The sequence below is a fragment of the Dama dama genome, chromosome 31 (genome assembly GCF_033118175.1).
Source record: "Dama dama isolate Ldn47 chromosome 31, ASM3311817v1, whole genome shotgun sequence".
Lineage (NCBI taxonomy): Eukaryota > Metazoa > Chordata > Mammalia > Artiodactyla > Cervidae > Dama > Dama dama.
This window is the reverse complement of record NC_083711.1, coordinates 48,472,333-48,493,129: the sequence shown is the minus strand read 5'-3', so window position 1 is coordinate 48,493,129 and position 20,797 is coordinate 48,472,333. Positions and strand designations below refer to the sequence as shown.

Here is a 20,797-nt window from a genome sequence, read left to right as displayed (position 1 = left end):
TCCAGGTTTGTCTATTTATTTATCATTTGTCTATTTATTAATCATTTATATATGAGCTATTTTAAAAAACGGCCACTGTGGGCATTTTCCTCATTCTGTTCACCTCTCCATATTTATGGTTCCAAGAATCCAGATGTACCTTTTCTCTAATCTGTCTATATATTGTTTATTAATCATGTATGGAGAAGTGGCAAGAGAAAAAAATACACTGAAAAGCAAATCACAATGTAATAGTATTAGCCTGAGATAGTGTTTGGGGCATAAACATCCATAGCAACAAAACATGGAAGTAAAATAAATTCACCTAAGCCCCTGAAACATTTTTGTTTCAGAGGAAACTAACAGGGAGAAGGCCGGGGAGGAGACGTACTGTTGTTAAACCTGACTTTCCTGCCAGTGTGTGTGTTTGCATTGGTATCAAATGTTCATTTTCCTTTAAGTCCCAAATGTTATTTAATCTGGGCACCTTGTAAAGAAAGATACTAATCTAGGCATAATGACAGATGGAAAGTTTTTAAATGATCTTGGATTTATGCCCAAAGATTCTAACCTCATATCTCTTTCTTAGAAAAGCTCTTGGGGAAATATGAAAATATTATTCCTCTGCCAGAAAGAATGATATTAAGCCAACCTATGGTCAGTTGTGAAAGCTCACAGCTTCCTCCCTCAGATACTTAATCAAACATTAATGATTAAAGAAACACTAAATAGTTTCATTCATTCTGAGCTTATCTTTATTATTCTCTTCTTCAACTCTGGGTTTCCCCCTTTCTCCTTACTTTCTAACTTCTTTATTTGCATATTTAGCTCTTTAAAAACTTGATTTAGTAAATATATGGAGAATCTTCAACCTAACAAAGATGGAATATACTATCTTTTCAAATACATGGAACATTTTACTACCAGTGACATTGGGCTATATTCCAAAGGCAGTCTCAACACATTTCAAAGGGAACACATACAAAGCAATACAACTGCAAATAAATAATAAAAAAGAAAGAATATTTTGGGGAAACTGAAAAGTATGCTCCTAAATAACTCATAAATTAAAGAGGAAAGCACATAGAAAATGCAACAATCAAAATTTCCCAAGAGTGAAAGCTACCATACACGAAATCTCACAGGAGGTAGCTATAGTAGTATATAGAAAAGGAATTCTATAGAAAGGTATGGGGCTTCCGAGGCAGCTCAGCAACAAAGAATCCACCTGTTGTGCAAGACCTGGGCTCAATCCCTGGGTTGGGCAGATCCTCTGGAGGAGGGCATGGCAACCCAGTACTCTTGCCTGGAGAGTCCCATGGACTGAAGAGCCTGGCAGGTTATAGTCCAAAGGGTCGCAAAGAATCAGACATGACTGAAGCGACTGGGCACACATGAAGTCTTAGATGTATTATATGTAAAAATAAGAAAACTAAATATAAGTGAACATTCAACTCAAAAAAAACTAGAGAGAAGGAGAACACAACCTCATGACATTAAAGAAAAAAATGAAAATAAGGAGAAATTGACAAATCCATAACTAATATAAAATTTTAACAGATCTCTATCAGAAAGTGAAAGATCAATGGAATGAAAAGCAACTAGAAATAGATAATACATAAACATATAATTAAAAAGAGTTCCAAGAGCCTGACTTTACCCCACATTGAGAGGAATTTTTAATTTCCTTTTAGTGTCCCTGGAGCCAAACGACCAGCCATCATATCTACCCCAGACCTGGAGTCCATAGGCCTGCAGTCCATATCTTCTCCAAATATGCATTTCTATTCTGTCTGGCCCATAGGTGGCTTGCCCTAGTTTGGGTTGTTTAATTGCAACTACATATTTTTTACCATCTTACTTTCATTTATTTTTCTCTTTTTTAATATCTTTTTAATTTCATGGGTATTTTTGATAGTTTATGTATCACTGTTATATGTTTGAATCCGAGGAGATATGCTGAAGTATAAACCCACTTGTCATCTGGGTCAGAAGTTACCACTGTTGAATTTTTTAAAATTTATTTTTAGTTTTGATTGGCAATACAGCAATACATGCACAATATATAGTAAAATATTCCCATCAAGAGATACAGAATGCATAATTATGTTTTACACGCCATTCTATTTAGCTTCCCAACAGATGATAAATAAACTCACAATACAACTCCTGTATACCAGCTGGTTAAATTCACTGATTATAAATTTTATCACATGATAAGTTATTTACTTTTTCTATATGGTTTTTCCTTCAAAACAACCCTTGAATCTAGTTCTTTACTCGCCTGTTCTCCAATAGCCGTTCTACTCCCCCACAAGCTTACATATCACATCTTTCCTAGCTCCCATCTTGACCATGGTGTTTCTCTGCCCCTTGCCCACCAAGGCATTGTTATCACTCTTCACTGAAATGCAAACCCCTGGAAGAACCTCATCATCCCATATCCTTGAACTTTACTGACTAAAACTCTCCTTTAAGAAATCTTCTGTCATTAAACCACATTCACCTTTCATCCCAGACTTTCATTATATCTGTGTATGCATATTGGATTATGATTTATCAGTCTCTATAAAATAGTGGTCCCCAATCTTTTGGGCAACAGGGACTGAATTCGTGGAAGACAATTTTTCCATGAACCAGGGTGGAGGAAGTGAGACTTTCAGTTCAATTCAAGTGCATTATATTTATTGTGCACTTCATGTTTTTTCATATTATATCAGCTCCACCTCAGATCAGACATTAAATCCCGAAAGTTGGGGACCCCTGCTGTATAGTATATGTTCACTAATAGGAATACATGTTTCCAACAACACTCCAAGATTAGGGAGTCAAGAGTAAAATGGAAAATGCCTGGGATTTGGAGTCAGACAGACCCATGTTTAGAACCTAGCTCCATTAGTGTGTGATCCTGGGAAAGCAACTTGCTGTCTCTGAGCCTTCTTTATCAGTCAATTGGGGATGATAATATTTAACTTCCAAGTTGTTGTGAGGACAAAATGAAACACAAGGACAAAATGAGAATGAAATAATATGTATGGTAAAAGTCGTGTCCAGTGGCCGGCACATACTTATTCCTCAATACATAATTCCCTCCCTTTCCTGCCTTCCATATGTTTCTCAAGCTTATTACTCATTAGGCTTTAAGTGACTTTAGCATCAGGAACTGCTTCCAGCTAAGCACCAGCTCAGAGTTCCTACAAAATGGATATCCAGGTGTGTGATGAAGGTGTACACCTCCCACCTCCTTCCCTGCTGCTCTGCCACTATTCCCACCAGGGCTGCTGGGCCCTCAATTAAGCATCACCTCTCAAAGGCTCACATTCTCACTGCCAGCAGAATATCAGAAGGAAGTCTCTGGGTTTCAGAGCACAACACCCACAATCAAAGAGAGAAGGTCATCAGTGCAGACACCAGGCACACAGACTGGAGGCCCCAGCTCACCTGCCAGAACCAGCTTCCCTGAAGCAGGATAAGGCTTGTCCGCAGAAGTTCCACAGTTATACTGGTCTGTGTGAAGAGCTCCAAGAAGGCAATCAGGCCTGTCGAAAAGATGACCAAGACCAGAAGCTTGTGCACAAAGATGTCCAGCATTTCCCGGCCATGAGTGTGATTGTAGAAGACAAAAGCTGTCAGAGGCAGAAAATATTGTTTGTCCTTTTCAGTGAAACTATCTACTGCTTCCCTCAATACACAACTTTCATAAACACACACATTTATTTGTCCAAAATATCAGATGCCCACTGCTTCCTACAATATTGGAAACCTCTAGCATTTGGGGGGAATTCCCAGGTGGCACAGTCCTAAAGAATGCACCTGCCAATGCAGGAGGTGCAGGAAATGTGGATTCGATCCTTGGGTCTGGAAGATCACCTGGGATAGGAAATGGCAACCTACTCCAGTATTCTTGCCTGGAAAATCTCATGGACAAAGGAGCCTGGTGGGCCACAGTTCATGGGGTGGCAAAAGAGTCAGACATGACTGAGCACAAAGCATTTTTCGAGTCAACACTACCTCTTTAGGATGGAATCTTTGAAATTTTCTTTCCCCTTCCCCAGCCTTTATTCTCTTCTCCAATACATCATGACATTTTCTATAACTATATTTCAAAGCCATCTTTTATGCAAAATTAAGAATAATAAGCATGAAGGCAACAGTGAAACAGGTGTGAAGGTGAACAGACAGATGAATGAGACAAAGCCTCACCTTAAGAGATTCAGTTCACTGAAGGCAGTAAATATACACACAAGTCAGAAGAGTGGAATTTGATGGGTATGATAAGATTCCCTGGAAGCTCCCAAGAAGTAGTAACTAACTATATTTTTTAATCCCATGGACAGAGATGCTGGCTTCAGTTTCATCCTTTTCATTAAGATGAGGGGGAAAAAATGTTCACTGAAAATATGATAACATCCTGAGATAAAGAGAATCATGGCATCATGGCTGGTGCCCAACCAAAGCTCTTACCTTTGGATGTGGGAGGCAAAGTGGACATTAGGAAAGACTGTTTCTTGATAATGGGGAGATTTTACTAGTTCTACAATCAATCTATCCCTTACATATAAAATAAATGAAAACAAATCATTAAATACTTGTTTTTGGTGTTTCTGTACAGAGTAACAGGGAGGCTAACAGAACAAAGAATGTTAGGACCTCATTTTTATGCGACTGGATTTTTCAGACCCTGCTTATCATGTAATGGTGGAGTTTCACTATATCAATATTAAAAAGGCTACTTTGTAGATTTGGAAGCTACTCTACTGTGAGTGGTCTCCTCGTTTAAGAATATTTATGTTTCAGTATTCTGAGCTCAATTTTATATGTAAAAAATGGAAATAATGATCATCTCTTGGATAAATCAGAGATAAACCATGGCTGTCATTGTTGTTGATTCGTTGCTTAGTTGTAACAGACAAGTTCTGCAACCCCCATGGCTGTAGCCCACTAGGCTCCTCTGTCCATGGAATTCTCCAAGCAAGAATACTAGAGTAGGTATTTCTTTAAGAAAAGTGTGAAATGTGAATAAAACACATTGAATGACTGGGCTTGTCCAGTTGTACTAAATAAGTCAGTGTGTGTGTGTTGGTATTCAGTCATGTCCAACTCTTTGTCACCCTGTGGACTGTAGCCCACCAGCCTCCTCTGTCCATTGAATTCTCCAGGCAAGGATGCTGGAATGGTAGCCATTTCCTTCTCCAGGGGATCTTCCTGACCCAGGGATCAAACCCAGATCTCTTGCATTGCAGGCAGATTCTTTACCAACTGAGCCACCAGGGAAGCCCAAATGAGTCACGAGGGAAGGAAAATCTTTGGCATCCTGTCTAGGACATCTCAATAGCTCACCATGGCCTGAACCAAACAGATGACCTTATGAGCCAAGGCTATACCAGGACACAAAAGATATATTATTGTAAAGGGCTAGACAAATGTCCAAGAATAATGAAAGGTATATGAAAATACTCATACTTACCCTCCACAAATAAGGCATTTGATAACATTAACTTGCTAAAGGAGGCAGGAAGTGAAATGATGGTAGAGGATAAGATGTTTGTCACACCCAGCAGCCCAAAGAAGAAGTACATGGTAAAATGCTGCCAGCTCAGGAGTTGGACCCACTGACCCTCTTGGTAGTCATACAAGGTCAGGTGTGGTCCTCCAGGAAAAAACTGTTCTCCAAGGATGCCTGAAGAGAGATATATCACACTTTAAGCCATCTTTCCAGAATTTTACTGAAAAGGGAAGATGCAGAAGGACCGGCCTACTTCTTAGCCCGATATACTGTCTTTTATTGGCACGGATTCTTCTATCTGAGCTGTTACCTAACAGCTGAGCACTGGTTCTTTAGGCTGGTTTTGAAGCTTCAAAGATTGATTTGGATAATCACTCTTAGTCAAAGATAGTGAGTTTCATCAAACAGCTATTTCAGATCTTCAAAGCTAATGGTCTTAGTTCCACAGAGTTCCCTGGTAAGTTCCCCTGATGGCCTTAGTTCCTACTTTAATCTAATGACTAGATAAATCCTGAGTAATTTTAGATTTAGATTTGTGAGATTAATCCTACAGCATCTGATTATTTCTTCTTACATAATACATCTTTGGGTAGTGAGGTGATCTTGGTTCAGGATTAAAATCCTAGAGTTCAGCTTCTCCCCGGTTAAGGATAACTGAGAAAGCACACACAGATATAGCATATAGTCTAGCCAGTTACACAAATTCTGAAAAACTTTCTTGAAGATGCCGCTTCATTTATTAATCTATAGAATTTGGCAAGGAAATTCCTCTCTTTGAAAAACAGTTGATCCACAGTTGGATGACCATCGCAAAGACCTCTCATCATGAACAAAGCATGAAGAAATCTAAAGGAAAATTAGGAAGTTTCGCCTTCAGTAAAGGAGAGGCTGAAGTGGAACTCTAAAAACACAGAACATTTTTACAGAGTCACAGAACCAATGGAAAGGCCTTACAGTCATCTGGCCCAACCTCCCTCTCTAATTTAGTAACCACACAAAAAGGATGAGCACAGAAGATAAGGTTCTCTTCAACCAGAACCCTGTGGATAGCCTATCAGCAATAATTTGTTATTGACACTTTCCCATAATCACTTGATTATCTTCATGACATTTTGAAAAATGTCTTGGGTAGAGTTAACTCTTTCAGGCCTCAGAATAACTGACATAAAATTATCTTAAAGGCTTCAACTAAATCTAAAAAGGAAATTCACCTTGAGTGGACAGGCAAGTTAATTGCTATGACTAACTCATAAGGAATAGCCCTTTGTATAACATGAAGTATAAGTTCTAATAAATTATACCAGGTATAAATTACAATTAGAATAGGTATTCAGGTGTTTTTAATAAATGTTTATTTTAGCAATTTTTTGTTTAGATATTGAATTTTCTCTTCGCATGTGAAAATACCCCCAAAAGCAAACAGAACACAGAAAAGGGTCACTCACCAGTTAAAGTCATTCCAACTGATATGATTCCTTCCAAAATTTCAATTCGACGGAATAATGCTTTGGAATCAAGGTAAGAAGTCCGTTTCTGCTTTTTGAAGGCATATTTCAGAATGCACTTTATAGTCCACCAAATCCCCATGAAAAGAAAGAAGGATCCAGGGAGAGCATGGCCTTTGAAATTCCCCATAACTACCAAAATAAGAACACAGAGAAGATGAAGGTGTTTCATTTCCAAAACTTGGCCAAAACATCACTTATTCCTGTATACTATCTTCTGATGATGGTAGATATATACTGCTGAGTCAGAGGATCCAGTATAACTGTCGACAGACATAGACCAATTATAAGATCACCAATACCATCAAGTACAAATTAGACATTCGTTGAACACTGAACCTTGTTCTAGGTGTTGTGTCTACTGGTTTACATGTAATCTCTAACCTAATTTTCACAATATACCCACGAATCAGGGGTTAAATCACATTTTCAATTGGGATACAGGTGTAGAGAAGTGAAATTACTTATCCAAATCTCACAATTATTAAAAAAAAAAACTTTCACTGTTTTTAACAAGAAGCTCAAAAGATCTCTTAAAAGTAATAGTGTGTACTCAGCCAACACACTTTAATCATATTTGAAAGATAGTAATAGGAAAGTTCTATCTTTTTGTTTAAAACTCGAAGTGATATGAAGTTGCCTACAAAAAAATTTAAGTAGGTAATTTCAGAGTATCAAACATCAAGTGTGTGGAAGAGACCACTAGTGCTCATCAAATATCTGTGTACTCTTCCACACACTTTTCCCAGCTTCTTCTCCACTTTAATCAGAACCATGTTTCTAGTTCTGTCCAGCAGATTGTGGTATTTGTCACTTTCATGCTAAGTCAGTTAAGAGCTGATGTGACTCCTCTAACTTGTTTTTCCCCTGCCTTGGCAACCTAGGCATGGCATATCTACAACACAGAAGACAGTCAACCAGATTGCATGAGATTTTTGCAGGAAACAACCCTTTATTGAGTTAAGTCATTAAAAGTTGACATTTAACAGCTTAATCCAGCAGATTCAGAGGGATACCAAGCCAAATCAGATTGTAAATTCTGTAAACATAACTGCTATATGATCAAGCAACAAAAAAACAGAAATACTCTTTCTTTTTGGTCTTGACCAAAAAAAAATGAGTTTTCAATTACTTGAGCAGTCCTTTGTTCAAAGCTATTGTACTTTCTACAGAATAACAAAGAGAGAACTCAGAATCATCCCTGTGGATTTGACAGTAGGTCAGTACAGAAGAACTCATGAAAGGGGGATTTCAGGATTCCTCCCAGCCCAGTAGGGCTGAGTGCTGGACCTCTTGGTTTGGGACAGTTCCATTTGAGTTACTTCCACATCCTCCTGACAGAACTGTGAAGTTTCAAAGATGAACTATGAAGCTGACTAAAACACTAGAAGTCTCTTAAATCTCCAGCTGAGATCCCAGACGGACATTTCAGCAGCCCCTGAATCATCCATACCATCCTAGAGACTCTGCCTCAGTGTACCACAGAGTTCAAAGTGCAGCTTCTTATCCAGACTCTGACTCTAATGAGTGGCATGGTCTAGATGAGGTCCCTTAAGCTCTCTGAGCCTTGGTCCTTAATTAATAAAGAAGGAGGTGGCCTACCCGACACCTGGAGTTCCTTCCTGCCCTAAGAGATTCACTGATTCATTATCCTAACCACCATCTTTATCACAGTGTTATTGAGTCCTCTTACTTGTCATAGCTTGCGTGCGTGCACGCATGCATGCATGCTTAGTTACATCAGCCAGGCTCCTCTGTCCACAGGATTCTCCAGGCAAGAACACTGGAGTTGGTTGCCATTTCCTTCTCCAGGGATAAAGTATGAAGTGAGTGAAGTGAAGTCGCTCAGTCATGTCCGACTCTTTACAACCCCGTGGACTGTAGCCTACCAGGCTCCTCCATCCATGGGATTTTCCAGGCAAGAGCACTGAAGGGGGGTGCCATTTCCTCCTCCATGTCATAGCTTAGGCAACCACAAGAGACTAAAAAATACTTCTACATGGGATTGAAAAGTACATCTACACTGTAAATTTTTTTAACTTTTCTGGAAAAGAATCTGATATATTCTAAAGGAATCTTCAAGATTTTACATTCCTTGGTACAGGGAATGCACTTCTAGGAATTTATCCTAAACATCTAACTGGAAATAGAGGTGCCAAGTTAGAAACAATACACACGTCTAAGATTAGGAGATGGGGGTATATTTAGTTAAAAGAAATAAATAGGAATTTTTTAAAACTGAGGAAGAGCTGAAGATCTAGAAAAGTAGATCTGAAGCCCAACTTTACCATTTACCCATTCCATGTCTTGGGGAGACTTATTTACCCCTTCAGGGCCTCAGATTCCTCTTCTGTTGTGATCATGGGGCTCATGTGCTCAGTCGTTTTCAACTTTTTTGCAACTCCCTGAAGTGTCGCCCGCCAGGCCCCTCTGTCCGTGGAATCCTCCAGGCAAAAATACTGGAGGTGAGGAGAGCCCCATGTTCTGCTTCCAAGGGCAACATGTCGGCTTTTGGATTGAGATCTAATTAAACTCGGGATTACTAGGCTTTTACCAGCAATTGCAGGCAATTGTAAAGCAAGGAACAAAAGACAGATATACAGGTGGTGGTGTTCTAGAAGTTGACTGGAGAGATGTTTGAGGTTCTGAGTGAGTCAACTTCTAGAAAACCACCACCTGGTCAAAACCTAGTAACCTCCACAAAGCAGAGCGAACCCGCCAGCCAGCCAGCAGAAACCCCGGGGAGATCACCAGGCTAGCAAACCAGAAGGTCCTTCCGCAGCATTCTCCCTGCTTGACTGCACCACTTATAAAGGTTCAGGCAGCCCTAAAATGGTGAGCTTCAAGATTCAATCACTGTTTTCTAGCTTCCAGTCATCCTAAAAATTTATACCCTTCCCCATCCAGAAAAAAACCCTCTGCTCCTAATGACACCAAACATCAGCCCCTAAGCCAAGACAAGAAACAATGCCTGAAACCCCCATTAGCTGTATTTTTCTGACCAACCCGTGACATACACAAACACTCACTCACCACCCAAAAGGGAAATATTTTAAAACTCTCGCATTTGGGGGTAATATTGGGCAAATCTCAAGTGCAAAATCAGGTGTTAGGTGTTCATTCCCATTAACCAAAGCCACTTAAAACAATGACAAGGCCTGTGTACGAAAAGAGGAGAGAACTCAAAATAGCCGTGAGAAACAGATTCTAAAATTTACTTATTGGATTCTGAACCAAATATAAATGAATACCATGGAGAAAAACTTAAACTAACAATTCATCTTCAGCCACCACAAAATTTTAAGTAAAAATTCATCTTGAGCCATGACCAAAATAAAATATTACTAAATCTTATTTAGTAACTCATATCAAGACATTTATAAATCCAATTCAATAAACCAATTTGAGCTATTTCTTGAGCTCACTTTATTACTTGCCTTCATTCTCAAAGCAATGTGTATATAAGCATATGTAGCTTTATCTTTTTTTTTGATTTTCCATCATTCCATATCAGTTCTTTCTCTCCCAAATTTCAACTGTTTTGAAAGACTTTCTTAGTTAAATTATCCTTACCTTCACACTTTCCTCAGTATCAACTCCCATGCAGTTCTCTTCTCCCGGAATAGAATTTACAGTGATCCCAGTCTCAAAAAGGAAAAGCAAATACTGACTGGCCTAAATCTAAAACTGTCCCCTCTTCCTCCTTGGAGACTAAACCAATGTGCTCATATCCTTCCAGCTTCAACTTGAGCGGATACGTCTTCAGAATATGTCACAATGCTTGCATAAAAGTGCATCTAAGGACCACACCCTTTTGAACACCCTACCTCCAGTCCAAACGTTGTGCCATAGAGTATTTCCCAATGAGACTCACCTTGACACCCCACCCACATGACCACAGTTATGTCCCACCTGCTGTGAAAACCAGACCCAGGGGAACATGTTTGATCTTCAGTCTCTGTCTTCCAGGCTATCAAGATGGACAGGAGACAAAAGGAAAGGTCATGGCAGCAGTAACACAATAAAGCCTGATTTTAAATCTGAAAAAGACAAACCATCTTCTAACATACAGTGTTTCAAGCAAGAGATTGGCACAGGTGCTTAAGTTGGGAGTCACAGCCAAATCAAAGTTATAGGAATAAGAAAGTTCAGTTCAGTTCAGTCGCTCAGTTGTGTCCAGCTCTTTGTGACCCCATGGACTGCAGCACACCAGGCCTCCCTTTCCATCACCAGCTCCCAAAGTCTACCCAAACTCATGTCCATTGAGTCGGTGATGCCATCCAACCATCTTATCCTCTGTCATCCCCTTCTCCTCCAGCCTTCAATCTTTCCCAGCATCAGGGTCTTTTCAAATGAGTCAGTTCTTCGCATCAGGTGGCCAGAGTATTGGAGTTTCAGTTTCAACATCAGTCCTTCCAATGAATATTCAGGACTGATTTCCTTTAGGATGGACTGGTTCGATCTCCTTGTAGTCCAAGGGACTCTCAAAAGTCTTCTCTAACACCACAGTTCAAAATAAGAAAAGATGATGGGAAAACATTTAAGTAGGTCAACCGTGAAGGTCACCTGCTCTCACAGAATACACAAACTGAGATTTAGGTGAATAAATAAGTTAGAATAAATTATTCTAAACCAATATGAGGCTTGTACAAAGGGAAATGTGAACAAGAAAGAAGCAACAGTCTGACTCTAACCTGGAGAGCCAGCAGCTGCTACCCTATCTGCATTCAAGTCTTATTTCCTCCTTCAGTGTAAACTCTTGCTGAGCAAGGGCCATGTCCCCTAGAAGGCGTCACACCTAGTTAGCACTCAATAAATAGCCAGTGAATGATGAGCTCCTGCCTGGGACCCCACTTCCTTGAAACACTGGCCTGGGTGGCAACCAGGATCAGAAAGAGTCAGGGTGCCTAATTAAACGCAGACTGGGCTCACTTCAGATTTACTAAATCAATCAGTAGGGGGAAGCCCAGAAGTCTGCATTTTTAAGACTCACCACTTGATCTTTAGGTACTCTTGAGTTTTGAGGACCAAAGGCTTAGATTATGTGGGGGACAAGCAAGATGGCACCAAGACACTCAGATTTAAATGTGGCCTCCCCATCACCATTCCCCAGAGGTATTTGTCTTCCATCAGTACCTAAGTCCTGATGTGTTTGCTCACATCAGGCATCATATTAGGCAATGGTGTGTGGCTCAACACCTGCTCTCGAGACCAGATGATAATCTGGGTCTGTCAGGTGACAATAATCATTCTAGAGTGCTGCCATTCGATTTATTTTTACTCTATTTTATCATGCATTATTAAGACAGCATTTCACTTTTATCTTTTCTATACCCCTGGTTCTTATTCCCATATCCTTCTCAATGTTCAGATAGCTAAAACCATCCATGTCACAAGGATCATTCTTAATCAAACATCCAGAATCACAAACAGGACAAGAACACTCAACCTGAAACTATGTGACAGGATAAGGCAATCCAAAGGCTTATGTCTTGAAAAACAAAACTGACAAATAGAAAGTAAGAATAAATGCCATGTTGCCTTATGTGCTTGTAGTCAACTCTTCAGATATAGGAGCCTAGATTGTTTCTGTTAGTAGTGTTGCCCCTGAGATGGGTAGGAAGCCAGCATGTACTATAAAGTGCTAATAACTTTTCATGTATCTGCTTATTCTCTCTTTGAGAAAACCCAAGGAACTCTTCTTTTCACCACAGTTCAGTTCAGTCGCTCAGTCGTATCTGACTCTTTGTGACCTCTGGACTGCAGCACACCAGGCCTCCCTGTCCCTCACCAACTCACAGAGTTTACTCAAACTCATGTCCACTGAGTCAGAGATGCCATCCAACCATCTCATCGTCTGTCATCCCCTTCTTTCCAACACAAGTATGTCTTTCCACCACAGGTATGAGGAAACTGAGACTCCAAGAGATTTACTAACCAACACTATGGCACAGTTATTAAAGACCAGAGCCAGGATTTCAAGTTCTTTCTATGTCTGATTCCAAATCCCATTCTGTCCCCCTAGATAAGGGCAAAGACTAGAAAGGTTTTCAAACAGTCCCACCAGACAGTCTTCATCAGGTATATTTGCATAGGTTAAACACAGAAGGGAGAAGAATCCTCCCTGTAAGATTATCAATAACTGAGTTGTCAGCACATGTGAAGGAGGTGAAGCTTTGTACATAGCCACAGTATTTATTATCCAATATGGTAGTCAAAGTCAGAATGCAGACGGATTGCACCAAAATAGAAAACCAGGCTGAGTAGTGTGCGACATCATTTGACGAAGGTCTAGACACTGGGATGAGTGTCAGTGATGTGGTAAGAATCTAAAGCAGTCGTCTGTAGTTCCAGGCTCCATTCAGCTCAGTTCAGTCGCTCAGTTGTGTCCGACTCTTTGCGACCCCATGAACTGCAGCAAGCCAGGCCTCCCTGTCCATCACAAACTCCCAAAGTTTACTCAAATTCATGTCCACTGAGTCAGTGATGCCATCCAACCATCTCATCCTCTGTCGTCCCCTTCTCCTCCTGCCTTCAATCTTTCCCAGCATGAGGGACTTTTGAAATGAGTCACCTCTTCACATCAGGTGGCCAAAATATTGGAGTTTCAGATTCAATATCATTCCTACCATTGAACACCCAGGTCTGATCTCCTTTAGGATGGACTGGTTGGATCTCCTTGCAATCCAACAGACTCTCAAGAGGCTTCTCCAACACCACACTTTAAAATCATCAATTCTTCAGTGCTCAGCTTTCTTTATAGTCCAACTCTCACATCCATACATGACCATTGGAAAAACCATAGCCTTGATGAGACGGACCTTTGTTGGCAAAGTAATGTCTCTGCTTTTTAATATGCTGCCTAGGTTGGTCATAACTTTCAAGGAGTAAGCGTCTTTTAATTTCATGGCTGCAATCACCATCTGCAGTGAGTTTGGAGCCCCCCCAAAATAAAGTCAGCCATGGTTTCCACTGTTTCCCCATCTATGTGCCATGAAGTGATGGGACCAGATGCCATGATCTTAGTTTTCTGAATGTTGAGCTTTAAGCCATTTTTTTTCACTCTCCTCTTTCATTTTCATCAAGAGGCTCTTTAGTTCCTCACTTTCTGCCATAATGGTGGTGTCATCGGAATATCTGAGGTTATTGATATTTCTCCCAGGCATCTTGATTCCAGCTTGTGCTTCATCCAGCCCAGCGTTTCTCCTGATGGACTCTGCATATAAGTTAAATAAGCAGGGTGACAATGTACAGCTTTGATGTACTCCTTTTCCTATTAGGAACCAGTCTGTTGTTCCGTGTCCAGTTCTAACTGTTGCTTCCTGGCCTGCATTAGGTTTCTCAACAGGTAGGTCAAGTGGTCTGGTAGTCCCATCTCTGTAAGGATTTTCCACAGTTTATTGTGATCCACACAGTCAAAGGCTTTGGCATAGTCAATAAAGCAGAAATAGATATTTTCCTGGAACTCTCTTGCTTTTCCAATGATCCAGCGGATGTTGGCAATTTGATCTCTGGTTCCTCTGCCTTTTCTAAAACCAACTTGAACATCTGGAAGTTCACGGTTCACATATTGCTGAAGCCTGACTTGGAGAATTTTGAGCATTACTTTACTAGCATGTGAGATGAGTGCAATTGTGCAGTAGTTTGAACATTCTTTGGCACTGCCTTTCTTTGGGATTGGAATGAAAAGTGACCTTTCCAGTCCTGTGGCTACTGCTGAGTTTTCCAAATTTGCTAGCATATTGAGTGCAGCACTTTCACAGCATCATCTTTTAGGATTTGAAATAGCTCAACTGGAATTCCATCACCTCCACTAGCTTTGTTCATAGTGATGCGTCCTAAGGTCCACTTGACTTCCCATTCCAGGATGTCTGGCTCTAGGTGAGTGATCACACCATCGTGATTATCTGGGTTGTGAAGATCTTTTTTGTACAGTTCTTCTGTGTATTCTTGCCACCTCTTCTTAATATCTTCTGCTTCTGTTAGGTCCATACCATTTCTTCCCTTTATTGAGCCCATCTTTCCATGAAATGTTCCCTTGGTATCTCTAATTTTCTTGAAGAGATCTCTAGTCTTTCCCATTCTGCTGTTTTCCTCTATTTCTTTGCATTGATCACTGAGGAAGGCTTTCTTATCTCTGCTTGCTATTCTTTGGAACTCTGCATTCAAAAGGGTGTATCTTTCCTTTTCTTCTTTGTTTTTCACTTCTCTTCTTCTTACAGCTATTTGTAAGACCTCCTCAGTCAGCCATTTTCCTTTTTTGCATTTCTTTTTCTTGGGGATGTTCTTGATCCCTGTCTCCTGTACAATGCCATGAACCTTCGTCCATAGTTCATCAGGCACTCTGTCTATCAGATCTAGTCCCCTAAATCTATTTTTCACTTCCACTGCATAATCATAATGGATTTGATTAAAGTCATACCTGAATGGTCTAGTGGTTTTCCCCACTTTCTTCAATTTAAGTCTGAATATGGCAATAAGGAGTTCATGATCTGAGCCACAGTCAGCTCCCGGTTTTGTTTTTGCTGACTGTAGAGAGCTTCTCCATCTTTGGCTGCAAAGAATATTTTTCAGCCAAAATATTTCAGTGTTTGAAATATTTCAAAATTTCTGATTTCAGTGTTGACCATCTGGTGATGTCTATGTGTAGAGTCTTCTCTTGTGTTGTTGGAAGAGGCTGCTTGCTATGACCAGTGCATTCTCTTGGCAAAACTCTATTAGCCTTTGCCCTGCTTCATTCTGTACTCCAAGGCCAAATTTGCCTGTTATTCCAGCTATCTCTTGACTTCCTACTTTTGCATTCCAGTCCCCTAAAATGAAAAGGACATCTTTTTTGGGTGTTAGTTCTAAAAGGTTTTGTAGGTCTTCATAGAACTGTTCAACTTCAGCTTCTTCAGCGTTACTGGTCAGGGCATAGACATGAATTACCATGATATTGAATGGTTTGCCTTGGAAACAAAGAGAGATCATTCTGTTGTTTTTGAGCTTGCATCCAAGTACTGCATTTCGGACTCTTTTGTTGACTAAGATAGCTACTCCTTTTCTTTAAGGGATATTTGCCCACAGTAGTAGATATAATGGTCATCTAAGTTAAATTCAACCATTTCAGTCCATCTTAGTTCAGTGATTCCTAGAATATCAATGTTCACTCTTGCCATCTCCTGTTTGACCACTTCCAATTTGCCTTGATTCATGGACCTAACATTCCAGGTTCCTATGCAATATTGCTCTTTACAGCATTAGACCTTGCTTCTATCACCAGTTACATCCACAACTGGATGTTGTTTTTGCTTTGGTTCCATCCCTTCATTCTTTCTGGAGTTATTTCTCCACTGATTTTCAGTAGCATCCTGGGCACCTACCCAGGCTTCATGCTGCTTCACTTCTCATGTCAATGAAAAATGTCAAAAATACTTTGTCAAAAATCATAAAATTACACACTTAAAATTTAGGGCTAAACTTTACTGTATGTAAATTATACTTCAATAAAGCTAATTGAAGAGGGAGAATGGACACTTCTGCACTTCCTTCTCTCTTGGCAACCTGGAACACAATTTTGATGGATAGAGCCTTAGCAACTATTTTAGATAATAAGGCCCATGTGGAAGAGACAGAGCAGTGAATCTGAAAGAAACTTAACCTGGACAACTTTGTTAGGATCCATCCCATTCCTGAACACTCCATTTCTATGAATATTTTATGCAATATGGAAATGAAATCTATCATGTATAAAAGCCAAAAATATTTAAATCTGTTTTGTACAGCAACAATAACCTTAAAAACTATGTTTCATATAATAGCTAACATTTATTGCTTGCTTTCTGTATATCAGTCTCCATTCAAGTAAGTACGTTGCATTTTAACTTATTTAACCTTCATAAGAAACTTCTGAAGTAGATACCAGTGGATACTCTTGTCATTCTGATTTTGTAGACAAACAACTTGAGTCAAAGTTAGAACTAAGATGTCCACAGTCACACAGGTGATAAGTAACAGTACTGGGCTTTATATCCAACCCTTGGTCTATAGTACCTTTACCACAATGTACCATAAATACAGTTAAAAAACACATGACTGAGAAGACATTGGCAATAAAGATAACTGACAAAAGCTGAGCAGCCAGAATGTAATTTTTAACCAGGAATCAGTTAAAAAGAAAAAAAATTTCTGTTCCCCTATACCCTTCTACCATGGGCAAGAAGAAGAACAAACAATTCAACATAAGGCAAAACCTTAATACTGATAATCATATGAAAAGATGTTCAATATCACTAGAAATCAAAGAAAAATAAATTCAAAGTAGAGCTATATTTTCACCTATTACTTTGTCAAAATTAAAAAGATCTATTACATCAAGTGTTAGGGAGAGTATGAGGAAACTGGAATGCTTATACACTGCCAGAAGTATAAATGAGATTGCTGGCCACAGTCCAGCACTTCCATTTGTCCAGCACTAAAAATTCATAGACTAGACATGTTCCCTTGAATATTAAAAAAAAAATTATTACTGGATTGGTAGTAGTAACATGAAATTAGAAATAATCTGAATATCCATCAACAGAGAAATGGAAAAATAACATGAAGCAACATATACATAGAATACTAGAGTTAAAGACCTCTTTAAAGATAAAAGCACTAGATCTATAGTTAGCAACATGGATGGATTTTTAAAGCATTAGTTTGAATGAAAATTACAAGTTGCAAAACACAATTATGGTTTGATGCAACTTACATATTGTTCTTCAACATTTGAAACATAATACCATTCATTACTTATTCACATATATGAATATAAAAATAAAAAGGCAAGGATAGGCACTAGTAATCGTGGTTTTCTGTGGGGAGAGTGAAGGAGAGTAGAACTGCAGGATGTCAGGGGGTGCTCCTCTTTTATTTAAAAGAAAGAAAAACTTGAAGCAAATAATACAAAACATCAGTTCTGCATTGTCAGAAGACTAGAGTATGCCATATTATCTTGTGCACTTTCATTATTTTTTTTTTAATTAATAGACTTTATTTTTTAGAAACACTTTAGGCTTATAAAAAATTAAGCAAAAATTACAGAGTTCCATGTTTTCTCTCCCCAACCCTCACAGTGTCCCATATAATAACATCATGCATTAATGTGGTACCTTTGTTACAACTGAGGAACCAACCATGATACATTTTTACTAACTGAAGTGCATAATTTACATTAGGGTTCACTCTTTGTGTTTTACAGGTCTTTGGGTTTGACAAATGCATCATGTCATATATCCATCAGTACAGTATCATACAGAATTTCCCTCAAAAACTTCCTTTGCTCCACCTACTCATCCCTTCCCTCCTGCCCCTGAGCCCCTGGCAACAACTAGTCTTTTTACTATTTCTATAGTTTTGTCTTTTCTATAATGTCATATAACTGGAATCATACAACATGTAGTCTTTCCAGACTGAACCCTTTCTCTTAGCAACAGGCATTTAAATTTCCTCTGTGTATTTTTGTGTCTTGATAGTTCATTTCTTTTTAGTGCTGAATAATATTTCCGTAGGTCAAGAAGCAACATTTAGAACCAGATATGGAAAATGGACTGGTTTAAAATTGGGAAAGGAGTATGTCAAGGCTGCATACTGCCACCCTGCCTATTTAACTTCTATGTAGTGTACATCATGCAAAATCCCAGGCTGGATGAATCACAAGCTGGAATCAAGATTTCAGGGAGAAATATCAACAACCTGAGATATGCAGATGATACACCACCCTAATGGCAGAAAGCAAAGAGGAACTAAAAAGCCTCAGGATGAAGGTAAAAGAGGAGAGTGAAAAAGCTGGCTTAAAATTCAACATTCAAAAAACTAAAAGCATGGCATCTAGTCCCACCACTTCATGGCAAATAGATGGGAAAACAATGGAAACAGTGACAGACTTTATTTTCTTGGGTTCCAAAATCACTGTGGATGGTGACTGCAGTCATGAAGTTAAAAAATGCTTGCTCCATGGAAGAAAAGCTATGACAAACCTAGACAGCATATTAAAAAGCAGAGACATCACTTTGCCAAAAAAGGTCTATATAGCCAAAGCTATGGTTTTTTCAGTAGTCATGTACGGATGTGAGAGTTGGTCTATAAAGGAAGCTGAGCACCAAAGAAATGATGCTTTCAAATTGTGGTGCTGGAGAAGACTCTTGAGAGTCCCTTGGACAGCAAAGAGATCCAACCAGTCCATCCTAAAGGACATCAGCCCCGATATTCATTGGAAGGACTGGTGCTGAAGCTGAAACTCCAATACTTTGGCCACTTGATGTGAAGAGGTGACTCACTGGAAAAGACATGCTGAGGAAGATTGAAGGCAGGAGGAGAAGAGGATGACAGAACATGAGATGGTCTGATGGCATCATCGACTCATTGACATAAGTTTGAGTGAACTCCGGGAGATGGTGAAAGACAGAGAAGCCTGGCATGCTGCATGCAGTTCATGGGGTTGCAAAGAGTCAGACATGACTATTGACTGAACAAAAACAACATTCCATTTTATGACTGTTTCACTGTTTCTTGTTTTTTTTTTTAACTCATTCCCCCATTGAAGGATACCTTGGTTGCTTCCAGTTTAGGGTGTTTATATTATACAGTTGCTATACACATTTAAACATTTATGTGCAGGTTTTTGTATGGACATCAGTTTCCAACTCATTTGAGTAAATATCCAGGAGCACAATCCTGAATCACATGGTATGAGTATGATTTGTTTTGCAAGAAGCTACCAAATTGTCTTCTAAAATAGCTGTATCATTTTACATCCCCAGGAACAAATGACAAAGAATTTGCTCCATATCTATCCTCTCTAGCATTTGATGTTGTCAGTGTTCTGGATTTCAGTCATTCTAGTAGCTGTACAATAGTACCTTATTGTTGTTTTCCTTTGCATCTCAATGAAGACATAATTTGTCATCTGTATATTTTCTTTAATGAAGTATCTGCTCAGATCTTTTGCTTACTTTTTAATTGGGTTATTTGTTTTCTTACTGCTGACTTTTAAGAGTTCTTGGTATATCTGGATTTCTCTCCTCTATCAGACACATGAATTGCAAGTATATCCTCCCAGTCTGTGGCTTGTTTTTTCATTCTCTTAAAAGTATCACAAACTGGAAGTTATAGTGTAATATACATTTTTTTCTTTCATGGATTGTGCACTTGATGTCGTAGCTAAAAACGCATCATACCCAAGGTCATGTTGATTTTCTATGTTATATTCTAGAAGCTTTACAGCTTTGCTTTTACATTTAGGTCTATGATCCATTTTGAATTAATTTTTGTGAAAAAATATAAAGACTATCTATAGATCTTTGTTTTTTTTTTTTTAATGTGGGTGGGTATACAGTTGTTCCAGCACCACAAAGATTATTCTCTCTATGCACAGAATTTCAAAGACCCCTTGACCATATGTATGTGAGTCTATTGTGTCTCATCTATGTGTCTTTTCTTTCACCAGTACTATACTGTCTTGATAACTGTAGCTTTAAACTATTTCTTGAAATCGGATAGAGTCAGTCCTCTGATTTTGTTCTTCAAGATTGTGTTGGTTATTTTGGGTCTTTTGCCTTTCCATACAATGTTTAAAATTAGTTTGTCAATATCCACAAAAAAAAATTGCTGGGATTTTAAGTGGTATTGCATAGATAGATCAATACAACACTAAATCTAAGAACTGACAACATTGGTTCATTTCATCCATAAACATGGAATATCTTTCCATTTATGTAGACTTTTTATTTCTTTCATTAGAGGTTTATACTTTTCCTCATATAAATCTTGTACGTATTTTCTTAAA

The 20,797-nt window shown here is 39.0% G+C and overlaps 1 protein-coding gene across 2 annotated transcripts in view; it reads right to left on the bottom strand.

Annotated features, from left to right (window-relative positions):
• The window catches only part of TMEM45A (transmembrane protein 45A), a 111,645-nt gene that overhangs the window by 21,134 nt on the left and 69,714 nt on the right, over window positions 1-20,797 (bottom strand). For both annotated transcript variants that reach the window (XM_061134070.1, XM_061134069.1), the window contains exons 2-4: window positions 6,931-7,122; window positions 5,447-5,659; window positions 3,421-3,605 (exon numbers count right to left, since the gene is read on the bottom strand). In XM_061134070.1, coding sequence (XP_060990053.1) covers window positions 3,421-3,605; window positions 5,447-5,659; window positions 6,931-7,120 — 588 coding nt within the window. In that variant the 5' untranslated portion in view covers window positions 7,121-7,122. The remainder of the gene's footprint in view (window positions 1-3,420; window positions 3,606-5,446; window positions 5,660-6,930; window positions 7,123-20,797) is intronic.